The sequence below is a fragment of the Jaculus jaculus genome, chromosome 5, assembly GCF_020740685.1.
Source record: "Jaculus jaculus isolate mJacJac1 chromosome 5, mJacJac1.mat.Y.cur, whole genome shotgun sequence".
In the NCBI taxonomy this organism is placed as follows: domain Eukaryota; kingdom Metazoa; phylum Chordata; class Mammalia; order Rodentia; family Dipodidae; genus Jaculus; species Jaculus jaculus.
This window is the reverse complement of record NC_059106.1, coordinates 118,494,196-118,513,160: the sequence shown is the minus strand read 5'-3', so window position 1 is coordinate 118,513,160 and position 18,965 is coordinate 118,494,196. Positions and strand designations below refer to the sequence as shown.

The 18,965-nt window shown below is 42.6% G+C and overlaps 1 protein-coding gene across 6 annotated transcripts in view; it reads right to left on the bottom strand.

The window, feature by feature from the left end:
• Positions 1–18,965, bottom strand: part of Cyria (CYFIP related Rac1 interactor A) — a 111,480-nt gene that overhangs the window by 80,714 nt on the left and 11,801 nt on the right. For 2 of the 6 annotated variants that reach the window (XM_045149841.1, XM_045149842.1), the window contains exon 1: positions 18,025–18,041. The exons of the other annotated variants lie outside the window; for them this stretch is intronic. In XM_045149841.1, the coding sequence (XP_045005776.1) occupies positions 18,025–18,033 (9 nt within the window). In that variant the 5' untranslated portion in view covers positions 18,034–18,041. Of the gene's footprint in view, positions 1–18,024; positions 18,042–18,965 lie in introns of those variants that run through there. 6 annotated transcript variants of the gene reach the window in all.

Below are 18,965 nucleotides of genomic sequence, written 5' to 3'. Positions count from 1 at the left end.
GCTTTTGAGTTCTCTCTACTCCCTTCCCATGGCTTGCCTGAGGCTCAGAACAATATATCTGGATATAATCCAGATATGACCCAAGGCCACAGTGGGGAGTTACATAGCTCCAGGGAAAGACGTTCCCAGACATCATAGCTAAAGCTGCCTGTCCTCAGGCTGAGTGTTGCTCCACCCATCCCTTGGTTTCTCATTCATACCTCAAGTATGGTGGCTCTGATGATATCCAGGCTAAGAGAAGACATGTTTGGCCAGACAACAAATGGATTTCTTGATCCTTATAACTCAGGCCTAAATATCTCTTTTCAGTTTAGTCTAAGGTTGTCATATCTAAAGCAACAGTAAAACAATTGCTAGGGACTGAATGTTTGTACACACTCAGAACTGTATGTTGAAGCCCAAATCCCTATTTTGATGGTTTATAGAGGTGAGGCCTTAGAAAGAACTAGGACAGAGCTCTGTGATTGGGAACTGACACTTACGAGGCGAGACTCCAGAGGGATGCTTCCCCACTGCTTCCACCTAAGCACATAATTAGGAAACAAACATTGGCACACCAGGAAGTAGACCCTCTCCAGACATGAGACCCACTGGCACCTTGATCTTAGGCTTTCTAGCTCCAGAACTGTGAGAAACCCATTTCTGTTGCATAAGCCACTGGGCTATGCACTCTGTTATAGCATCCTGAACTGACTGGCACGGTGGGTTAGGGGAGTCACTCAGATGTGTCATTGATAATCCCTCACGCACTGAACTGCAAGCTTGAACTTTTACCCTAATGATGGAAGATATTTATACATAACTTTTATGTACCAACACCTTTGCTCAGAGAAGTTGGGCAAATGTGAATTCATGGAGCCAGTCAATGGTACAGAGCATCTGAGTGTGAATTCTGTGTTCAATCTCCCAGAGTGACCTGCTTGCTCATCAAGAAGTATGTCAACTCAGGTCAGATCAAAAACTATAGGCTCTGAAAGTCACCTCCTTCAGGACATTAGCTGAGTATGGTGGTGAGGGCCAGAGTTGTGAGGGTGATGAAGGGGGTGTCAGCTACGACCTCACCTTAGGGTCTGGGTGTGGCCATTCACATGAACTTCACACAGGACAGTCATGGCTGGGTGTGTGGAGTCCTTGCCTGGAATATATCTGGACAGAAGGGCAAGGATAGGGAGGACAAATGTCACTGAGACCCATCTGTGGTTTCTCTCTAGCTTCCTGTATTTCTTTGTAGACAGTTCTGAGAACAAAGTGAGGTAGCTCATCCTTGGTTGTTTTTTTTTTTTTTTAGGGGTGTGTATGTGTTCATGTGTGTGGACACATTGGACACATGTTTGTGTGAGTGTATGTGTACACATTTGTACACGTAGAGGGCAGAGGTCAAGGTCTTCCACTATTGCTTACCACCCTATTTTTGGGACAGGGTCTCGCAAACCCAGAGCTCACCAATTCAGCTAGTCTAGCCAGCCAGCTTGCTCTGGGAATTAACCCGTCTGTCTCTCAAAGGCTGGGATTACAGAACCACACCACAGTGCTCAGCATTTACCTGGGTGATGGGGATCTGAACTTGTGCTTTAGTGAATGAACCATCTCCCAGCCCCTCATCCTTGTTTGGGAACACCTCACAAGCTGCTACAAAATGATCCAACAGTTACAGTGTTGCACCTGCCTGAATGGGAAACAGAGCTAATATGAAATATACAGTGTTGGGCACATGACCCTAACTACACATTGGGATTCTGGCTGGTAAAGGCTTCTTGGAAGGACTAGTGTTTGACCTGAGACTTAAATATGCATGACACTTAGCCAGGCTGATGGAGGACTTAAGGCCAGGAATGGGAGAAAGATGTTCAGACAGAAGGCACACACATTAAAACAGACAGAAGGGGTGGAACTTCTCCTGCGAGGAACTACATATCACTGGGTGTGGCAGGAGAATAAGAAAATGATGGGGGTAGAGTGTGAGAGTGGCCTGGACTATGACATGGAGCATGTGTTGAGAAGACCACAAGGAGCTTGAAAGATTCTTCTAAGGGGTTTACACTGTAAACACAGGGGTTTACCTGTTATTACATGGGAAAAAGTGATGTTTCATCTTTAGAATGGGGAAAACATCATGAACCCTCTGTATCACAAGACTGTTAACAAGAATAAAGTGAGACTATTGATAAAATTTTATCAAAGATTTGTTTTAAAAGAGCAGCCCACATAGGGAACTATGCCTGGCTCTTCTCAAGACAAAAGAACTGGGAACTCAGAACTTCACAAAATAAAGAAAAGTGCATAGGAAGGAGACTCTGGTGACTAAAGAAGGCCATTTCATCAGCTGTGGCACCTCCAGTTTAGAATAGATCTTCCTAAACTTTCCCATTCATATCCTCTTTTAGCCCAAGGAAGTTTTACACAACCCTGGGAAATAGTTATGTAAAGCTAGTATTCAAATCAAACATTTACTGATAACAAATCATGAGATGTCATTAAAGCAATTCCTTACTTACATAGAATTTTTACTATTTATTACTGACAATAGCAAAACTGCATACTGAGATTGATGTTTTTATTTATCTAATGATTCAATCAAATATGTGTTGATTTCATACTCACATCCTGAGAAATATAGTAAGAAGACACTAAAAGAATCTTTGTTTTCCCTAATTAAACCATTGTATTTCTAGAACAGACAACTTTGCATGCGCAGGAAAACACCACAATTCATAACATCCAACAATCTTGAATCTGAGCCAAGGTGTTGGGGTTGTGTGACATGACGGTGAGCGAGTGCCGAGTGCATGTGTGTGTGTTCAGAATCAAGACTGCAGTGAGGTTGAACAATATAACACATGCTAGTGCTGTGAGAAACACCTTGGATTCATTACACGTTTGATATTAAATTAATCTTTGGTTGTCACATGTTCAGAAACCTGTTGCCAAATTTCTCAGGACTCTATGTTCAGTTATGCTACCCCATATGTGACCCACTGTTTAAGAAGCTTTGGATTACAACTGCTATGTCATGTGACCACTACTTGTGCTTCTGGAAGTTCTGTTTTAATTTTCAGATGTATACACAGTGTTAAGAATGCAAAATACCAGGACCCCCATATCCTCCTTTCTAATTTACTCACGAGTGTTTCCACTTTCAGATGAAAGGAGAACTTTCACAAAGCCCCCCTTTAAAAAAAATCTTAGTGAATACCTAGGTGGGAGAAGCACATTTGATATTCAAATGAAATGACAAGGTCTTTCCCATAGAGGATGGCATAGAATGTTCGGGTGATCTCAGCTTCCTTCTTCCATCATTCCTCATTCTGGATGTATTTGACTCCTGCGGAAATAAGACAAGACCAGCACAGCACCCAGCCTCAGTACCTGAAGTGCAGGCAGTGAGTGGGGGATAAAAGCTTTCTTTCAGAATGGCTCCCAACCATTGCACAATCATCTTTATTAGCATACCGCTCATTGTGCATTTTGTAAAACACTTTCCCAATCCATCTCAGGGTGAATGTGATGGCAAAACTTGCTGCCACTGAAGGAAAAAAATAAAAAACCTGTAAAATTTAAACCATGGGGCATTTGTTCAAGACTACTGGTAATGATGTCCCTTGATATATAATTCATGATTGCCTTCAAGCCTGGCCTACTTCTGACAAGAGATCATATATTTTGGAGAAGTCTGGGAGGGGGAGGAGAAAATCCACTGGCAATGGTTCTGCTGCGTTTTGCCATTCAAGCAATGCCAGACTGAGAATTTGGACCATTCTTTTGTAGCATAAGGACTTCCCTTGAAGAGCTTCTTTATTTTATTTTTTTCTGCCTTAAATTGAAGAGGCAGCATGTCACCCAGTTTCAGTTTTATCTTCTGTAACACCAGATAAAAAGATGAGGCTGGATCCATCTGTTAGCACATACAGACTTCAAACTGTGTGAAAGCGGGCATGCCTGCACACACACGCACACACATCCTTGCAAAAAAGTAAAAAAAAAAAAAAAAAAATCCACACTTAAATTATTATCAGCCATCCTACCCAATGCCGACCAGATAGCAGCTCTTTTATCCTTTTATGGGAAGATTCAAGAGGAAGCTAGTCTCGCCTCCCTGCCCTGCCTGCTTGCCACTGGGGCACTTCCCTGGAGCTGCCACAAGAATAGAGATGCTGGGGCTGGCTACAGGCCAGACCCTTCCCCCACTATGCTGAGGCTCCAACCTCTAGAAACATGTGACGATCCCCTTATGGGCCATCACTGTGTCCCAGGACATCCGGCCAGCTGGGAACTGAGAGAATCCAGGACACCATACTTTTGGGGCAGGTTTTCTAGGGAAATTGAGCAGGCAGGCATTCTGGGTTAAGCTTTATGGAGGCAGAGTGGAAAGCTCCATCTGCTCAGATGGGCTTCCTACAGCCCTGCTGGTGTGGTGTGGTGCTGGGAGGGGGGCACCCTGTGAGTTGCCTTCTCTGGATGTGGAAAGCAGCTTTGCCCAACAGTTCCTAAAGATGCTGTGCATCCCAGCAGACTAGAGAGTGCAGGATGGGAAGAAGCTAGCTCTCCAGCTCCACCTTTGCCTCATTAACCTGGGCAGGGTCAGGTGGAGAGTCTGCAATGATGCACAGTGTTCTTTTGTTTCTTTACTGCAGAAATGGTGTTAATCAAAGAGCTCCTAAAATAACTAGGCTTCATGTCATTAATGAAGTGAGGCTTGATCACACATGCTAGGAAAAGGTGGGGAAGGGGTGAGGGTGACAAGAACATAATGGTAGTGGTCAAGGATGCTGCACATGATTGTGTATTTTCAGGTGGGCTCAGAGATCCAGCCCCATACCACAACCCTACACTCTTGAGTTCTATGCCACTGTGCCTACAGTGTCCCTCATCTGTCCCCTTTTCTAACTCTCACTGCCCCTGTCCTGATTAAAACTATCATTATCTCTTGGCTGGATGGTTCTGCACACACAGCCAAGAGATTCTTCTTGAAGCAGCTCACCTTTTACTGTATCTCTTCATGGCTCAAACCCCTCCATGACTAGTATCAGAACACAGCTTCACATTTCCAAGGCTCACCACATTGGGTCACTGGCCAAAATTCTACCCTTATCCACCACTGCTTTCTTTCCCCCTTAGGACCTACCTCTGGCTCGGTGCTACTGTTCTGGCCTCCCACCTGCATGCCTTGGCTCCCATGCTCTCTCTAAGTCAAACACTCTGTTCCACCCTACCTCCATGATTCCAAATCCCATTCCTCCTTCACGAGAAAACTCAAAAGCCACAACAGCCATGGACTTTGACCTCCAGGGACAAGAATTTTTGTCCTCTGAATTCTCGTAATTTTGTCCAATCATTTTCATTTTTTGCTGTAACAGAGTATATTCATCTTTTCTCCCTGGAAAGTAGGAAGGGTTATACAGTCTATCTTTGCATACTCATTCTATTGCATTTTATAAACAATGCTTATCTGTTTTATAATCATTGTTCCTGTTATGCAGGTGTTCACTCATGCACATCAGCCTATGAGCTAGTGTGTCTACAGGACTGTAGGAGATGCAATGATTTAAGCACCTCATGTCAGCTAAGCAGGTAAAGGAGGCAAGCAGAGTGCATCTATGGGGCGGGTCATAAAGAAGGATTTGACCTCTACAGTGCTACAACCAAAGGTCTGTTCTAGCTTTTCATCTCTACTAAATCCATGGTACTATATGTGCTTCATACAAGTGAGTCACCATTCCTTCTAGAAAATATTCATTTCCTTGACACTAGAGACCCAGTCTCTTATACTCCTTGCAGCTGCTTAGTCTTTTGGGCTGGTTCCTTCTCAATTTCCAAGTTATATGATACATGAAGACACTCTCTTGATGGTCTTTCTTTAACTTTATGCTATTCATTTCTGTATTCTGGAAAAGTTAAAATTTAGATTTTTCAGCTTGGACCTCTAATTATCTAATTCCAATACTATGGCTTAAATTCATCAACTTTCTTACCATTTCTCCTTCACCCATGGACATCATAGCAGCTGAAGACAATTCCATGCATCCAACTTTTCGTAGGACAAACACCGAGTCATCTTAGCCTCCTTATTTCATAATCCACATCTAATCCTTCTGGAAATTGCTTTGGTTTACCCTTAATGAACATGTATCCAGAATCCCTCCATACCTATCAGTCCTCATCTAGCTAGGATCTCCTCACACAAGGCTTGACAGTTCCACCCTGCCCTCTGCTTGTCTGCCTCTCCAGCCAGAACAACATCACTAATGCCCAAGTGTCATTATGATCCTCCTCTGGTCCAAGCTTTCCAATAGGCCCCCTTTCAGTCATTAAGAGTCCATGTCTTCTCTTCCCTATGGCCTCTCTGATGTCATCCTATGCTCCCCGTTTGGTCTCTGGGTTCCTTCATACTGGCCTCCCTGCTGGTTCTCACAAACATAAGTTACACTGACCCCTCTATGCTGAAACACATCACCCTTGGGCAAGAATAGACTCGCACCATCTTCTTCAGTGATTCTTACTTAAATACCACCTTTTTGGATGAGAATCATTCAGACAACTCTAAATTTCATTTTTTCTCATTGGCCTTCTGACTTTTGAGCGTGCTAGAAGACAACAAAAATTATCTTATTACTTTTGTCCTAAAGTTATTCTTATTTACATATTGTTATATAGTAAGCATTACTAAGTTATTTTATCACTGTTATTGCTATATTATTAATGCTACTATAACATTGTTAAAGTTATTTATTACCTACATTTCTTTACTGATGTATCATATTTCCAATACCTACACCTGTGCCTGCATGAAGTAAGAATTCAGTAACTTTGCCAAATGCATGAATGAATGACTGCAGTCCACAATATCTAATATGTGCCCATGTTGCAAGTACTTGTCTGAATTATTTGATACCACTAAAAAAAACCCAGCTGAACAGTCTCAGACTTGCCCAGACCAGCTAAGCAAAGTTTCAAGGGCCTTCAATCTACAGCTTTGCTTTTAAAAAACAAACACAAAAACCCACAAAAAACAAATGTGGCCGGGCATGGTGGTGCACACCTTTAATCCCAGCACTCAGGAGGCAGAGGTAGGAGGATTGCTGTGAGCTCAAGGCCACCCTGAGACTGTATAGTGAATTCCTGGGCTAGTGTGAGACCGTACCTCAAAAAAACCAAACAAAAAACAATAACAAATATTCAATATGATGTAAGTAGAACTCAGTAATGTTGATAAATAATGTGCATAAACATTTCCTCTACAATTCTGTTTAAATCATGCATTTTTACACAGTTCTCTACACAATACCACAGCTCTAATACTCTTGTTTCCTTCTCTATATTCCCATAGTTGGATTGTCTGTGAGCCTGCTGGCAGCCTGTGTGGGTCTTTCTCACCGGTGCTCTCAGCACCCATCCAAACACCTTGCTCTCAGAAGTTCCGGCCTTGTCAGGGAATAATGGACAATTCCTTCCAAAGCTCTCCTGCCTAGACCAGATCCATGGTGTCCCAGTGTGTTCCAAGAAGCCATTCTCCACCATGCTGGTCCTCCAAGACATAAGGCATGACTTCTTTACCTCATGCCCCTAGTCCCTGGTGCAATGCCTGGATACCAACAGATATTTGACCAGAACTTAGTGTTTGAATGTCAAGTCCAGCATAACCTTCAGGCCTCGACATGGTAAAGGGAACACCTTAGCTTTCAGGGACTGGCTTCTTGGGACCCTCTGCTCTGCCGGCGCAGCTTAACTACTGCTGGAGAGTGGATGTGGGGTAGATTCAACACCTTACTCATTGCAGTGTCCATCTGTCACACATGGGGGTTACAATGCTAATCAGAAAGTCCCTAGTTGAATGCCTGTCTATGCATTGAATAGGCTGACTCACAGAAAACAGTGTTTTCACTGACAGATGGGGATCAGTGTACTAGGATTTTAAGGCCTTCTGAAACTGATCCCATGTCCTGGCCTCATATGACCATTTCCCCTACAAACTGTCCCTGCTATGTCCTCCTGTGAGCTGGAGTACATCATGTTCCAGAGGCTTCTGTCCAAGGGCTGCTGGGCTTAACTACTGTTGTCCATCAAGCACTTCCCCTAACTATGCTTTCTTACCAGATGTTTGTGAAAAGACTTGCCATTACCAAGTGCAGAAGCATGATTAGGGGCTTTCGGGCTCTGATTAAAGTCAGAAATTAACAGAACTCCAGAAGTAACTTCCTTGGAGGCCACACATAGATAATCACATGGAAGATGACTCCAGCATTGCTGTGTATGCTTTCTTCTACCTTTGGGGGGTCTTTAATATGGAAGAGGGTCAATTACTGCTATGGGAAATAAGAAGAAAGTAGAGCAGAAAAATAAAGCACAATGAACATGGCACACATGTGCATGCATGCATGCACATACGCAGCAACACCACTTAGCCTCTTAAAGACCAGCAGCTGACTGAAATTACCTCATAAATATAAGACTTATCACCTGATTAACATCAAAATGAAAAAATATAATTTCCTATTTCTTCTGGGATAGAAATCAGAGAGAAAGACTTGGAGAATGATAGTATTCTTTAATTTTTCATCTGAAAATAATATTTCAATTGTACTTACAGACATGCCAGGGGAACTGGCAGGCAAGCAGAACCAAGCCATGAGAACTAACATTCTTTCCATTTTTGCCAGTAGTTTCACAACCACAGACAAAAATTACAAATGACTTAGGTTTGGCATTTGTAAGTCTCTGGATGAATGAACTCGCCTACTCTTGGCTTTTTATTGATTCCATGAACATTTGCTTAGGTAAGTAAAGAAGTGGCCTAGGCTCGTGCAAAAACATGGCCTCTGGAACCAGAGGTCTTGACTACAGCTTCAGTCTTGCCCTGAAAATGAACATGCTCAAATAGGACTAGTGAAGAATCTTAGGAATCTAGAGAAGCCAGTTAATACAAGGAGTTGATGGGGCCACAGAGCAAGATAGCCCAGGCATCCCTGCAAAGTTCTGGACCTTCTTTTGGCAGCTTTCTGCTTTTTAGTTCCATTTTACTTATTAAAATATTCCCTATAATGGTTAATTTTATTCAACAACTTGCTTGGGGCATGAGTAAGGCCACATATTGACTAAACATCATTGTGTATGTGTGTGTGTGTGTGTGTGGGTGTGTGTGTGTGTGTGTGTGTGTGTGTGAGAGAGAGAGAGAGAGAGAGAGAGAGAGAGAGAGAGAGAGAGAGAGAGAGGATGAGATGAATATGTGATTTGATCATGGACTGAGTAAAGTACATTGCCCTCTCCAAAGTGAGTGGGCCACACCCAACATGTTGAAGTCTTGAATGGAACAGCACATTGTGGGTTCTTCCTCTGGCGTGTGTCTTTGAGCTACGGCAAGGCTTCCATGTATTTGCTCTTGTACTAGGACTGCTATTGGCACTACAGTCTCTCCTGGGGATCTACCCTTCAGATTTAGGCTCCAGCTTGCCAAGTGAAGACCTTGGAACTTCTAACCTTCTATAATATGTGAGTTAATTCTTTACATTAATCAATAAAGAAATATATCTTTCAAGCCAGGCATGGCGTTGCACGCCTTTAATCCCAGCACTTAGGAGGCAGAGATATGAGGATCTTCATGAGTTTGAGACCACATTGAGATTACATAGTGAATTCCAGGTCAGCCTGGGCCAGAGTGAGACCATACCTCATAAAAAAACAAAAAGAAAGAAAGAAAGAAAGAAAGAAAGAAAGAAAGAAAGAAAGAAAGAAATCTATCTTTCATGTAACTACCTTCTCCCCTGCCTATCTTTCTCATCTATATTTACATCTACATCCATATCTATATCATTTATATTTATGTACACAACCAGGTGACAATCAATACTACTATATTTATACCTATACTAGATCAATCAATCACCTCTCTCTCTACCTACCTACTAATTTACCATGTAATATAGTATGTGCGTATTTTTTTTTCAAGCAATGAAGCCACTTTGGTTACAGTCTTTCTTCTAAAAATGTCCCATAGCCATTAGTTGTTGTAATGCAAATTAGCCAGTAGAAATTTCATTTTATGTATAGTAATAGTTGAATCAAAGGAAATGAACAAGTACATCTAAATGCTACCTAAAAGATGTGTAAGTGTAAAGAACATCTAGAGTGTTCTCTGAAGTCCAAGATTCAGCCTCATCCTGGCTCTACCATTGGTGACTTATCTGACTGCAGACAAGTATGCCTACTCTGCTTCCTCATCTGTCTCATGTACCAGATACTCTTGGAAGATTATTAAAATGGTTAAACCCAGCACAGAGCTTGGTATCCAGTGTGTCCTTTGTGTTAATTTTCTTTCTTCCTGTTCAGTACCCATCCTTTATAGGTTGGGTCCAACCTTGTCTATTACCTCTGGATGTTGCACTTTTTTAGCCCAGATACACTGTCTACTTCTTTGAATTAGCAAACAGCATGCATCCTTGGCATCTCCTCACTTTTCTCCCCTTCTGTCTAATACAATCCACATTTTTTCTTGATATATTCATATGGCTCAACCTGGAAACATCCTGTCTTATCATCAGACTTGCTTCTACCACTTGCATCAAAGCCAGTGCCTTCCACTTTTTTTCCCATTGCCCATTGTTTGTCTTTCCATTGGATCATCATTGTCTAACACAATATAAATATTTGCATAGGTAGGTAGATTGTTAGGTATGTATGTATGTAGGTAGGTAGGTAAGTAGGCAAATAGATAGTGAGATAGAAGCAGGGACTTCCTTTTACTCAGTGTCAACAGCACAGTAGATACTCAATAAATATCAACTCAAGGAGAAAATGAATGGCTGACTGAACTAGGCCCAGGCATCACATCCCTTATGCTACTACACTTGTTCAGAAGCCTCAATGGTTAGACATTCAGTCCTGGATGGAAGCTGACAGCATGGTGTACATGAGATGAGCTCATTCATTGGGAAGGCAAGCTAAAGAAGCCATGGATTGTCTCACTAATACTAATACATGGTTGGAACATGGGAGGGATGTTCAAATAATCTCTCAGCTTTTCCAAACATTTTGTATGTAAGTTCTCACAGCTCCTCAGGAGAAAATGCTATTATGGCTGAGTCCATTCCACAGATATGAACAAGGTGACAGAGTCGGACTCAGGAATGTGCTCAATGTCATGCAGTGAATGAGTAGAGGAGCAGTGGTCCAGGTTGCCTTACATGTCTGGCAGAAAGCCACCTGGAAGGAAAGCTGTGATAATGGATTGCACAGCCTTTGCTCCTGCCTGAAATCATAGGGCACTGGTTGTGCTTTCTCTTCTCTAAATTAAAGAAGTCATCATTATTCTCCAGGAAGGCAAGGTAGAAACAACCACAATAAAAAAAGATAAGAAGAAGCAAGCATGGTTTGGACAGCCCCTAAGAAAGACTCAACAGTGGCTGAAAACATTATATGATTCCTGTACCTATCGAGGATGCTGCTCATGAACAATGCTGAGGACTTTGTGAGAGATTAGTCTACAACATTGGAATCCTTTGATATTATGATGAATTCTAGCATAGGCAGAAAAAGCTTGAGAGATGTGATTAAACTTAAATTTAAGGAATATATTGATGATCCTGTACATCTATCACATAGTTGGCTCACACACTTTGTCAAATGTTCTACATTTAAGTAGACTACAAAGATCTTAATTATATAGTCATTCTTCAACACCAAAATCCACAGATGTCCAGGGTCCTCTATAAAATGGTTTAGTATTTGTGTATCACCTATGCATATATTCCCTATTGTTGCAAATCACCTCTAGATTACTTATAATATTATAATATGCAATAAAGTCTAAATACCCTGCAAATTGCTGTAACAATGTATTAGTACATTAATTTAGGGGAAATAACCAAGAAAAGTGTCTGTACAATTTCAGTACAGATACAACTATCATAAGCCTAATTTAGGCCAGACATCAGCAGCAGTATATATTTTCAAATATTTTCCATCTGTGGTCAGTTGGAGCTATAGGTATAGAACCCATGTATATGTAAGAAGGACCAACTCCATCTGATTTTTTCTAGAGTTGTCTGAAACCAGAGAGGCTAAGATCTCTACTTATTCAAAATAGCATTTATGGATTAAATGTCTACTATGTGACAGATAGAACCATGGTTTAGCCCAACAATCTAATGACACAAAGTTTCATCCAGGCTCTAGAATGATATTTCTTACAAAACAGTGACATCAGAGGTAAGCTCAATTCCCTGTATGCCATCAAATACTATTTACTTAGAAAATAAGATTCAGATCTTATATAATAGGTTTTCAGTGTGGGGCTTAGACTACATCATTTTCCCAACTCATAAAGATGACACAGACTTGCTGGTTGTCACGAACATGCATGTACCACTTCCTCTTCCATGTGAGGAGGGTATACCTGGTAGAATATTTGGACATTTGTCCTATTGTGCAAATACCACATCCAAGTAGAAGCCACAAGAGCTGTCTCACATTCGTACCACTTTGTTTGCCCTCTTCTCCCTGCCATGAGCACGACACAGCCTATCCCAAGCAGCATGTTCCCATTCAGCCTGGCTCCCAGAGTAAGAAATGGAGAGCAAAAGCAGAGAAGCCCACCTTCAGCACAGAAAACCTGTCAGAAGGGAGACATTTGTGGCTAGCAGTGTTAAGATGAATGGTTTACTTCTTATTGTGGCAAAACTGAATGAGACAATACATTTTCCATGATAATTTTATATTCTCAAGTATCATACTGAAGCCAGCTAAGAAGGAACTATGTTCATCTTATGGTGAGGTCCCTAAGACCCAAGAGTGAGTAGGTAATGGCCCAGAGTCAAATAGCAAGGAAGATGAAGGCAAGATGATCAAGCCTGCATAAATTATCATAGCTAAGTACAATGAAAAATGAGACTGCCCTACCATCATAGAAAAAAAAAATTCTGCCTGTGCATACTGTAAATTATAAAGGCTCCTTTGGTCTTTGGCTAGTTCATGATATCAGGGATGATCAAGCAAGAGAACAAGAGGCACACAATCAATGCAACCCAGAACCAAGAAGCAGAGCTTCTAATCTCGCTAAATGTAACAGGCCGGCGGCCTCAGCTCACCCCCACAAGACTGAGTGGCTCCATGTGGTCCCAGTGAAATGGCCGAAATATCTTGGGGAAGGATCCCTGAGCTTAGGAGAAGTACTCTCCAGCACTCCATGACAAATATTCCCAGAATGCCTGTCACATGTCTGGGATCAGCATCTGGAATAGCAACAGTCAGAGGGTGTGTGACTTCACCAGGATAGGCACATGAACAGATGGAGTCATTTAGGACAAGCTCACGGACTCTGATTCTAGTGATTAATACAATCTCCTTGTTCCTATTGTTTTCAAGTCAAACCTTACTGTTCTGTTTCTTTGCTATATTTCCATTCCCTTTATTTTCACTAAAAATAAAAAATAAAAAAAAATCTATTCAACAGAGATGAATGAGTCACCTTGATCATCAATTTATTCACACTTCAAGCTGACCCTGTGACCCTGTCCCAGTCCTGCCGGCAGATACAGAAGGCATTCTGCAGCAGCTCAGCTCCCTGCTAGCAAGCTCAGTTTTCAACAACTATTTCTGGGGGACCCTGGGAGTGCTGGCACACTGCATGTGGCTTCTATGCAAATTTTGGTGTGAATCACAATTCATATCACTGGTTTTCTATGCTGACACCTCCCTCCCCCTGCTGACCACAGAGCTACTTCCATACGGCCCTGGGCCTCCTCTGAGCACCAGTGAGAGCAGCAATCCTGACCTTTTCCTTCCTTCCTTAATAGCAGCTAAATGAAACGACCTAGCAATCAGTTAAACATACCTGTGCATATGTTGTTAAAGCACTGTACTGACTAAAGAAATCAAATACTAACATAAATGAGAAAAAGTAATTCTGAAAACTGGAAGAAAGCCCAAACAGACAGTTGGGGACATACCCAGAGGAACCAAGTTGATACAAATTGAATTCTAAACAAATGTTAGACTTCATCCCTAACTAGGTATCACATAGTGAATAGAGAGACCTCACAGGCATGCTATTTATACAGAGGTCTTATGTCAAAGCTTGTTAGTTTAAAATACCTGGGAGATGGAGGGAGGCAGGGCAGAAATGAGATGAGGAAGGCTCATGGTGGGTTCTAAGTGGATACAACATGCATGTTCTTTTAATATCAGATGTCTAAAGTTATTTTTTAATTTTTGCTTTTTAATATATTGATTAAAAAAAAAAAACAACTTGAAACATAGTGGTACATGTATTTAATCCCAGCACTCTGGAGGCAGAGGTAGGAGGATCATCATGAGTTCAAGGCCATCCTGAGACTACACAGTGAACTCCAGGTGAGCCCAGGCTAGAGTAGAACTCTACCTCAAAAAACCCAAACCTTGAAACGTGCATTTGGGGCAGAAAATCCAAATGATCTTATCACAAGTGCTTTGGGCCTAGAAGAATATAGGCTCCCTGAGGCCAGGGCTTGACTCACCCACTTTTTTAACAGTTCCTGTGTTTGAGAGAGTTAATGTCTCCAGAACAGAGGTTAAATTAAAAATACAGACAAATCTTTGCTGTTTCCCTTTTTATTATATTTAAACAAACATATCACCTGACCCACCAGCTAAAAAGGAATGGCTTTCCTCCCCAATAAGTGTGATACTCCCATTTTACAACGATGACATGCATACTATTATGGCTTGAATATGAAGTGTCCTGCGTAGTATATTTTCAATCTTTGGTCCCCAACTGGTAGCTCTATGTTAAAAGGTTATCAAAACTTTGGGAGGTACAGATGTCTGTGGAAGAGGTAGATAATAGGATATACGATTTTGGGAGCGTGTTATTCTTATACTTCTTGTCTTGCTACCTGCATTCTGGTCTTCTGTAATGTGAACAGCCTCTGTCACATGCTGCCATGTCACTGTGAACAAAGCTGTCTGCTATGCCTTTCCCATGTGATGGACTGAAGCCCTCTGAAACCATGAACCAAAATAAACTCTTCCTCATTTAAGTTGCCTGTATTAGTTATCTTGGTCACAACACTGTAGTAACTAACATACACAGCTGGACACACATTTGTGTGTATGCACATATAATTTTGGTTGGAAATCCAATATCATTACTTTTGTGAAAATGCCCTAATGATCTTCCCCCAGGCTTTAGGATGTCCTCTGGCCTCAATTTTCAATAGTCACTACCTCTCTTGTAACCATATTGGCAGGAATGAAGATATTCTTCTAAAGATGCACTTGTGTCACTCCTTTAGATCACCACACCCAGCTAGAATTTCCCCAGGAATCTCATGCTAGGGGAAGAACAAGGCAGGGACCCTGATGCCAGCCAGGAGAAAACAGCTTGTCTAGGAGAAAAGACTTACATAGCGATAACAACTTGTCAGATGATCTTTCAGGAGAGACTGGAGCAGAGACAATGATGGGTCAGGCCAAACCTTGCCAATCAGGACTGCTTTGCTTCTATTTAAACCTAACTCTCATGCTTGGATCACAAAGCTGACTCTAGACTACACAGAACCTCTCCATCACAATAAACAAACGATCTTTCCTGCTCTTTCTTTCACTGGCCTATTGAGGGAGTCCTGGTTTGTTAGGATAGCCAGGCTCCAGGATACTGTATTGTTGGCACATCGCCAGGCTCCTCCTTTTGTTCTAAACATACAGGTTCAGATTGTGAGGGACAGGAAGACAGAGTGGGCAGCCTGGAGAGGCTCCTGACCTGGGTGGTCACTAAAAGCCAGGTGCTCTCTGTAACCTGAATTTCCTAAGGATGCCCTCTGCCTGGGAAGAAACTCAAGCCAATCAGACACCAATGTTCTGCTCAGGGACAAGAATGGTCTCCTGGGGTGGTGAGGGCTGGGGGAGGCCCCTTTCTTTCTGAAAAGACATGCTTCCCCCTGCCCCGCCCCCTAGATACACACACACACACACACACACACACACACACACACACACACACACACCACTACTACTCTGAGTCAGCACAGTGTTGAGTGGAAAGTCCTGGCTAAAGTCCCAATATGCCTTAGGACTTCTGGAGTGCCTTCTTGTTCCAGCCCTGTGGTCACACTTTATAAACACCAGACCCCAGTAGGGAGTTCCTTGCTGTTAATCCCTGAGGGCTCTGTGGAGATCCCCTCTTCCTCTTACTTGGGACTTCAATTAACATTCTCCTCTACACAACGTTTACTTCCAGATTTTTTTGTCACTTCAGCCTTTCTTTAGCAACTCTGCATGTTTGTGTGGTATGGAACCAGCATGCTGCCAAAATTCCCATGGTCCAACTAATTTCTAACTAGGATTCTTGGTCTTACGGAAAGAAAGAAAAGGGGCAGAAATATTCATAAAAGCTGAACTCTCCCTCCACCCCTGGCTTTGAGCTATGTGTATGTGCTGGAAATGCAAAGATTAAAGACAAGCCCAGGCCTGCCTGCCAGGTATACCAGCTCATGTCAGATATACTGGTGAACTGGAGACAATAACCACAAAGTGAATGTTTTCAGTAAGGGGGAAATACCATAAGCTGAAATCACAGGCTGGCCGATGACCTCACCACCTTTAACCTGTTCCATGTTCACTCAGCTGTGACCACCAGTCTCTTTGCTATCCTTCCATCAGGTCCGGCTCATGCTGCACCTGCTGAAGCTCTACCTGGAACCTGATTTTCCTTGGTTGACCACATTGTTCTCTCACTTCTTTCAGGTCTTCACACAGTTCCCACCATTGGGTGAGACCTTCCTGGACCATCCTGCCTAAAATAGCAATTCTGCCCACACTTTCTCCCAGCCATGCCACACCCTCCATTGCCATCTAAGGCTTCACCCTTCATGGTGACCATGGTGTTACTTGTCTGTGAGCCATGATTCATCTTTTCCTTATAGATGATAAGCGCCCTGAGGGCAGAAAGTTTTGTCTGTTTGGCTCACTGCTGCATCCCCAGAAACAAGTTCATGACTCATGATGGGTACTAAACAAATATTTGTTGAACAAGTGGATGGAAGAATGGCTGGGTAAGTTTGATAAGGAATAGGGGAGGGTTTCCAAGAATAGGTTCTGTCTGTTTAGGTAAACAAAGCATTTTGGAAGGAGGACTAACCTCATGTGTAATTTTGTTTTGTGGGGTTGTTTGTTTTTCAAAGTAGGGTCCCACTGTAGCTCAGGCTGACCTGGAAGTCACTATGTGGTCTCAGGGTGGCCTCAAACTCACGGTGTTCCTACTACCTTTGCCTCCCAGGTGCTGGGCTTAAAGATGTGCACCACCACGCCTGGCTTCATGTGTACTTTTGGATAAATGACATGGCCATCTTCTCTTCTGTAAAATGGAGTAATTGCATAATATATACAAATCTATAAAAAGCCACAGGACTAAAAGAAGGGGTGTGGGGCAGTTAAAAAAACTGTGACAACCACAGTGCAGGCTGATGCAACATGGGAAAAAGCCCGAGAAAAGCATGCCTTTCTCTACAACCACAGGCTGGAATTTTGACCACAGACAGAAGCTGGGGAAGCCCGGCACAGCGAGGGTGGAAGCAGAAGGGGCTGAAGGACTTGATCGGTAGGTCAACAGGGACCTTCCCCTCCAGGCCGAGGCACAACCCTAAGTCCTCTGTGGAACTCTGCTTTGTAAAAGGCTCATTCGTAGAGCAAGCCACGGTGTTTCCTACGCTCTCTGCCTTTGAGAAGAGAGATGCAGCATTCCGCATCTAAGGTTTTATCTTATTTTATTTTATTTATTAATTATTTAAGAGACAGAGAGGCAGAGAGAGAGAGAGAGAGAGAGAGAGAGAGAGAGAGAGAGAGAGTGATTATGGGCATGCCAGGGCCTCCAGCCACTGAAAACGGACTCCAGATGTATATGCCACCTTGTGCATCTGGCTTATGTGGGTCCTGGGGGCTCGAACTGAGGTCCTTTGATTTTGCAGGCAAGCGCTTTAACTACTAAGCCATCTCTCCAGCCACCCCCCGCAACTTAAGTTTTGCTCCCTGAATAATGAGCACCACATCTTCTCCCATTACCTGATGCATGTGAAAGTTTCCAGAACCATGTCCAGCACTTCAGAAGAACATACAAATATAAGATACTATTTGCATAAAATTTACATACATCCAGATAGAAGGTTATGCAGCTCCATTCTGGAAAAGACAAAGAAATGAAGCTGAGATTATATTTTCCAAGGCTTAAGAGAGACATGGTTCATGGCCAGAAAAGGATTTTCTTTTCCTAAAACAATAAAACCGTGGCCTTGGCATAGTATGAGCTGTGTGGTACACAATTGTAGAAGATTTTTGCAGACTTCACCCAAGTCCTGTTGCTCAGTTTTAGTGTTAGGTCTTAAGGCACTTTCAACATTTCTTAGCTTCAGTGTCTTGATCCTTAAAAGAGGATAGAAACTATGTGCTTTGCACAGCTGTCTGTCTTGTGAGAAGTGTATACAAAAGAATGGCAAAACGGCATTAATGAATAGCTAAATGCATGTGAGAAAACATAATTCATTTTTATTAATATAATTGAAAAAAATCTGTGTATGATGTATGTGTGTGGGGGAGCACGAGCCACAGCAGGCATGTGGAGGTCCCAGGACAACTTCTGAGTGTTGATTCTCACTTTCCATCTCATTTGAGGGAGGGTCTCTGTTGTTTGCTGCTGTGTCTGTCAGGCTAGCTCATCCAACTTCTGATTCTACTTCTCCCATCTTGGGCTCCCATATCACTGCAGGCCAGCTGGGATTACAGATATGTGCTGGGTATCCAAATTCTGGTCCATGTGCTTATACACCAAGGGCTTTATCCACTGATTCATCACCACTGTACAGTAGCATTTAAGAATTTTTTGGGGGCTGGGGAGATGTTGCAGCAGCTAAAGGTGCTTGCTTTACAAGGCTTGAGGGTGATTCCCCGGGATTCACGTATAGCCTGATACACAGAGGGGTGCATGCCTCTGGAGTTCCTTTGCAGTG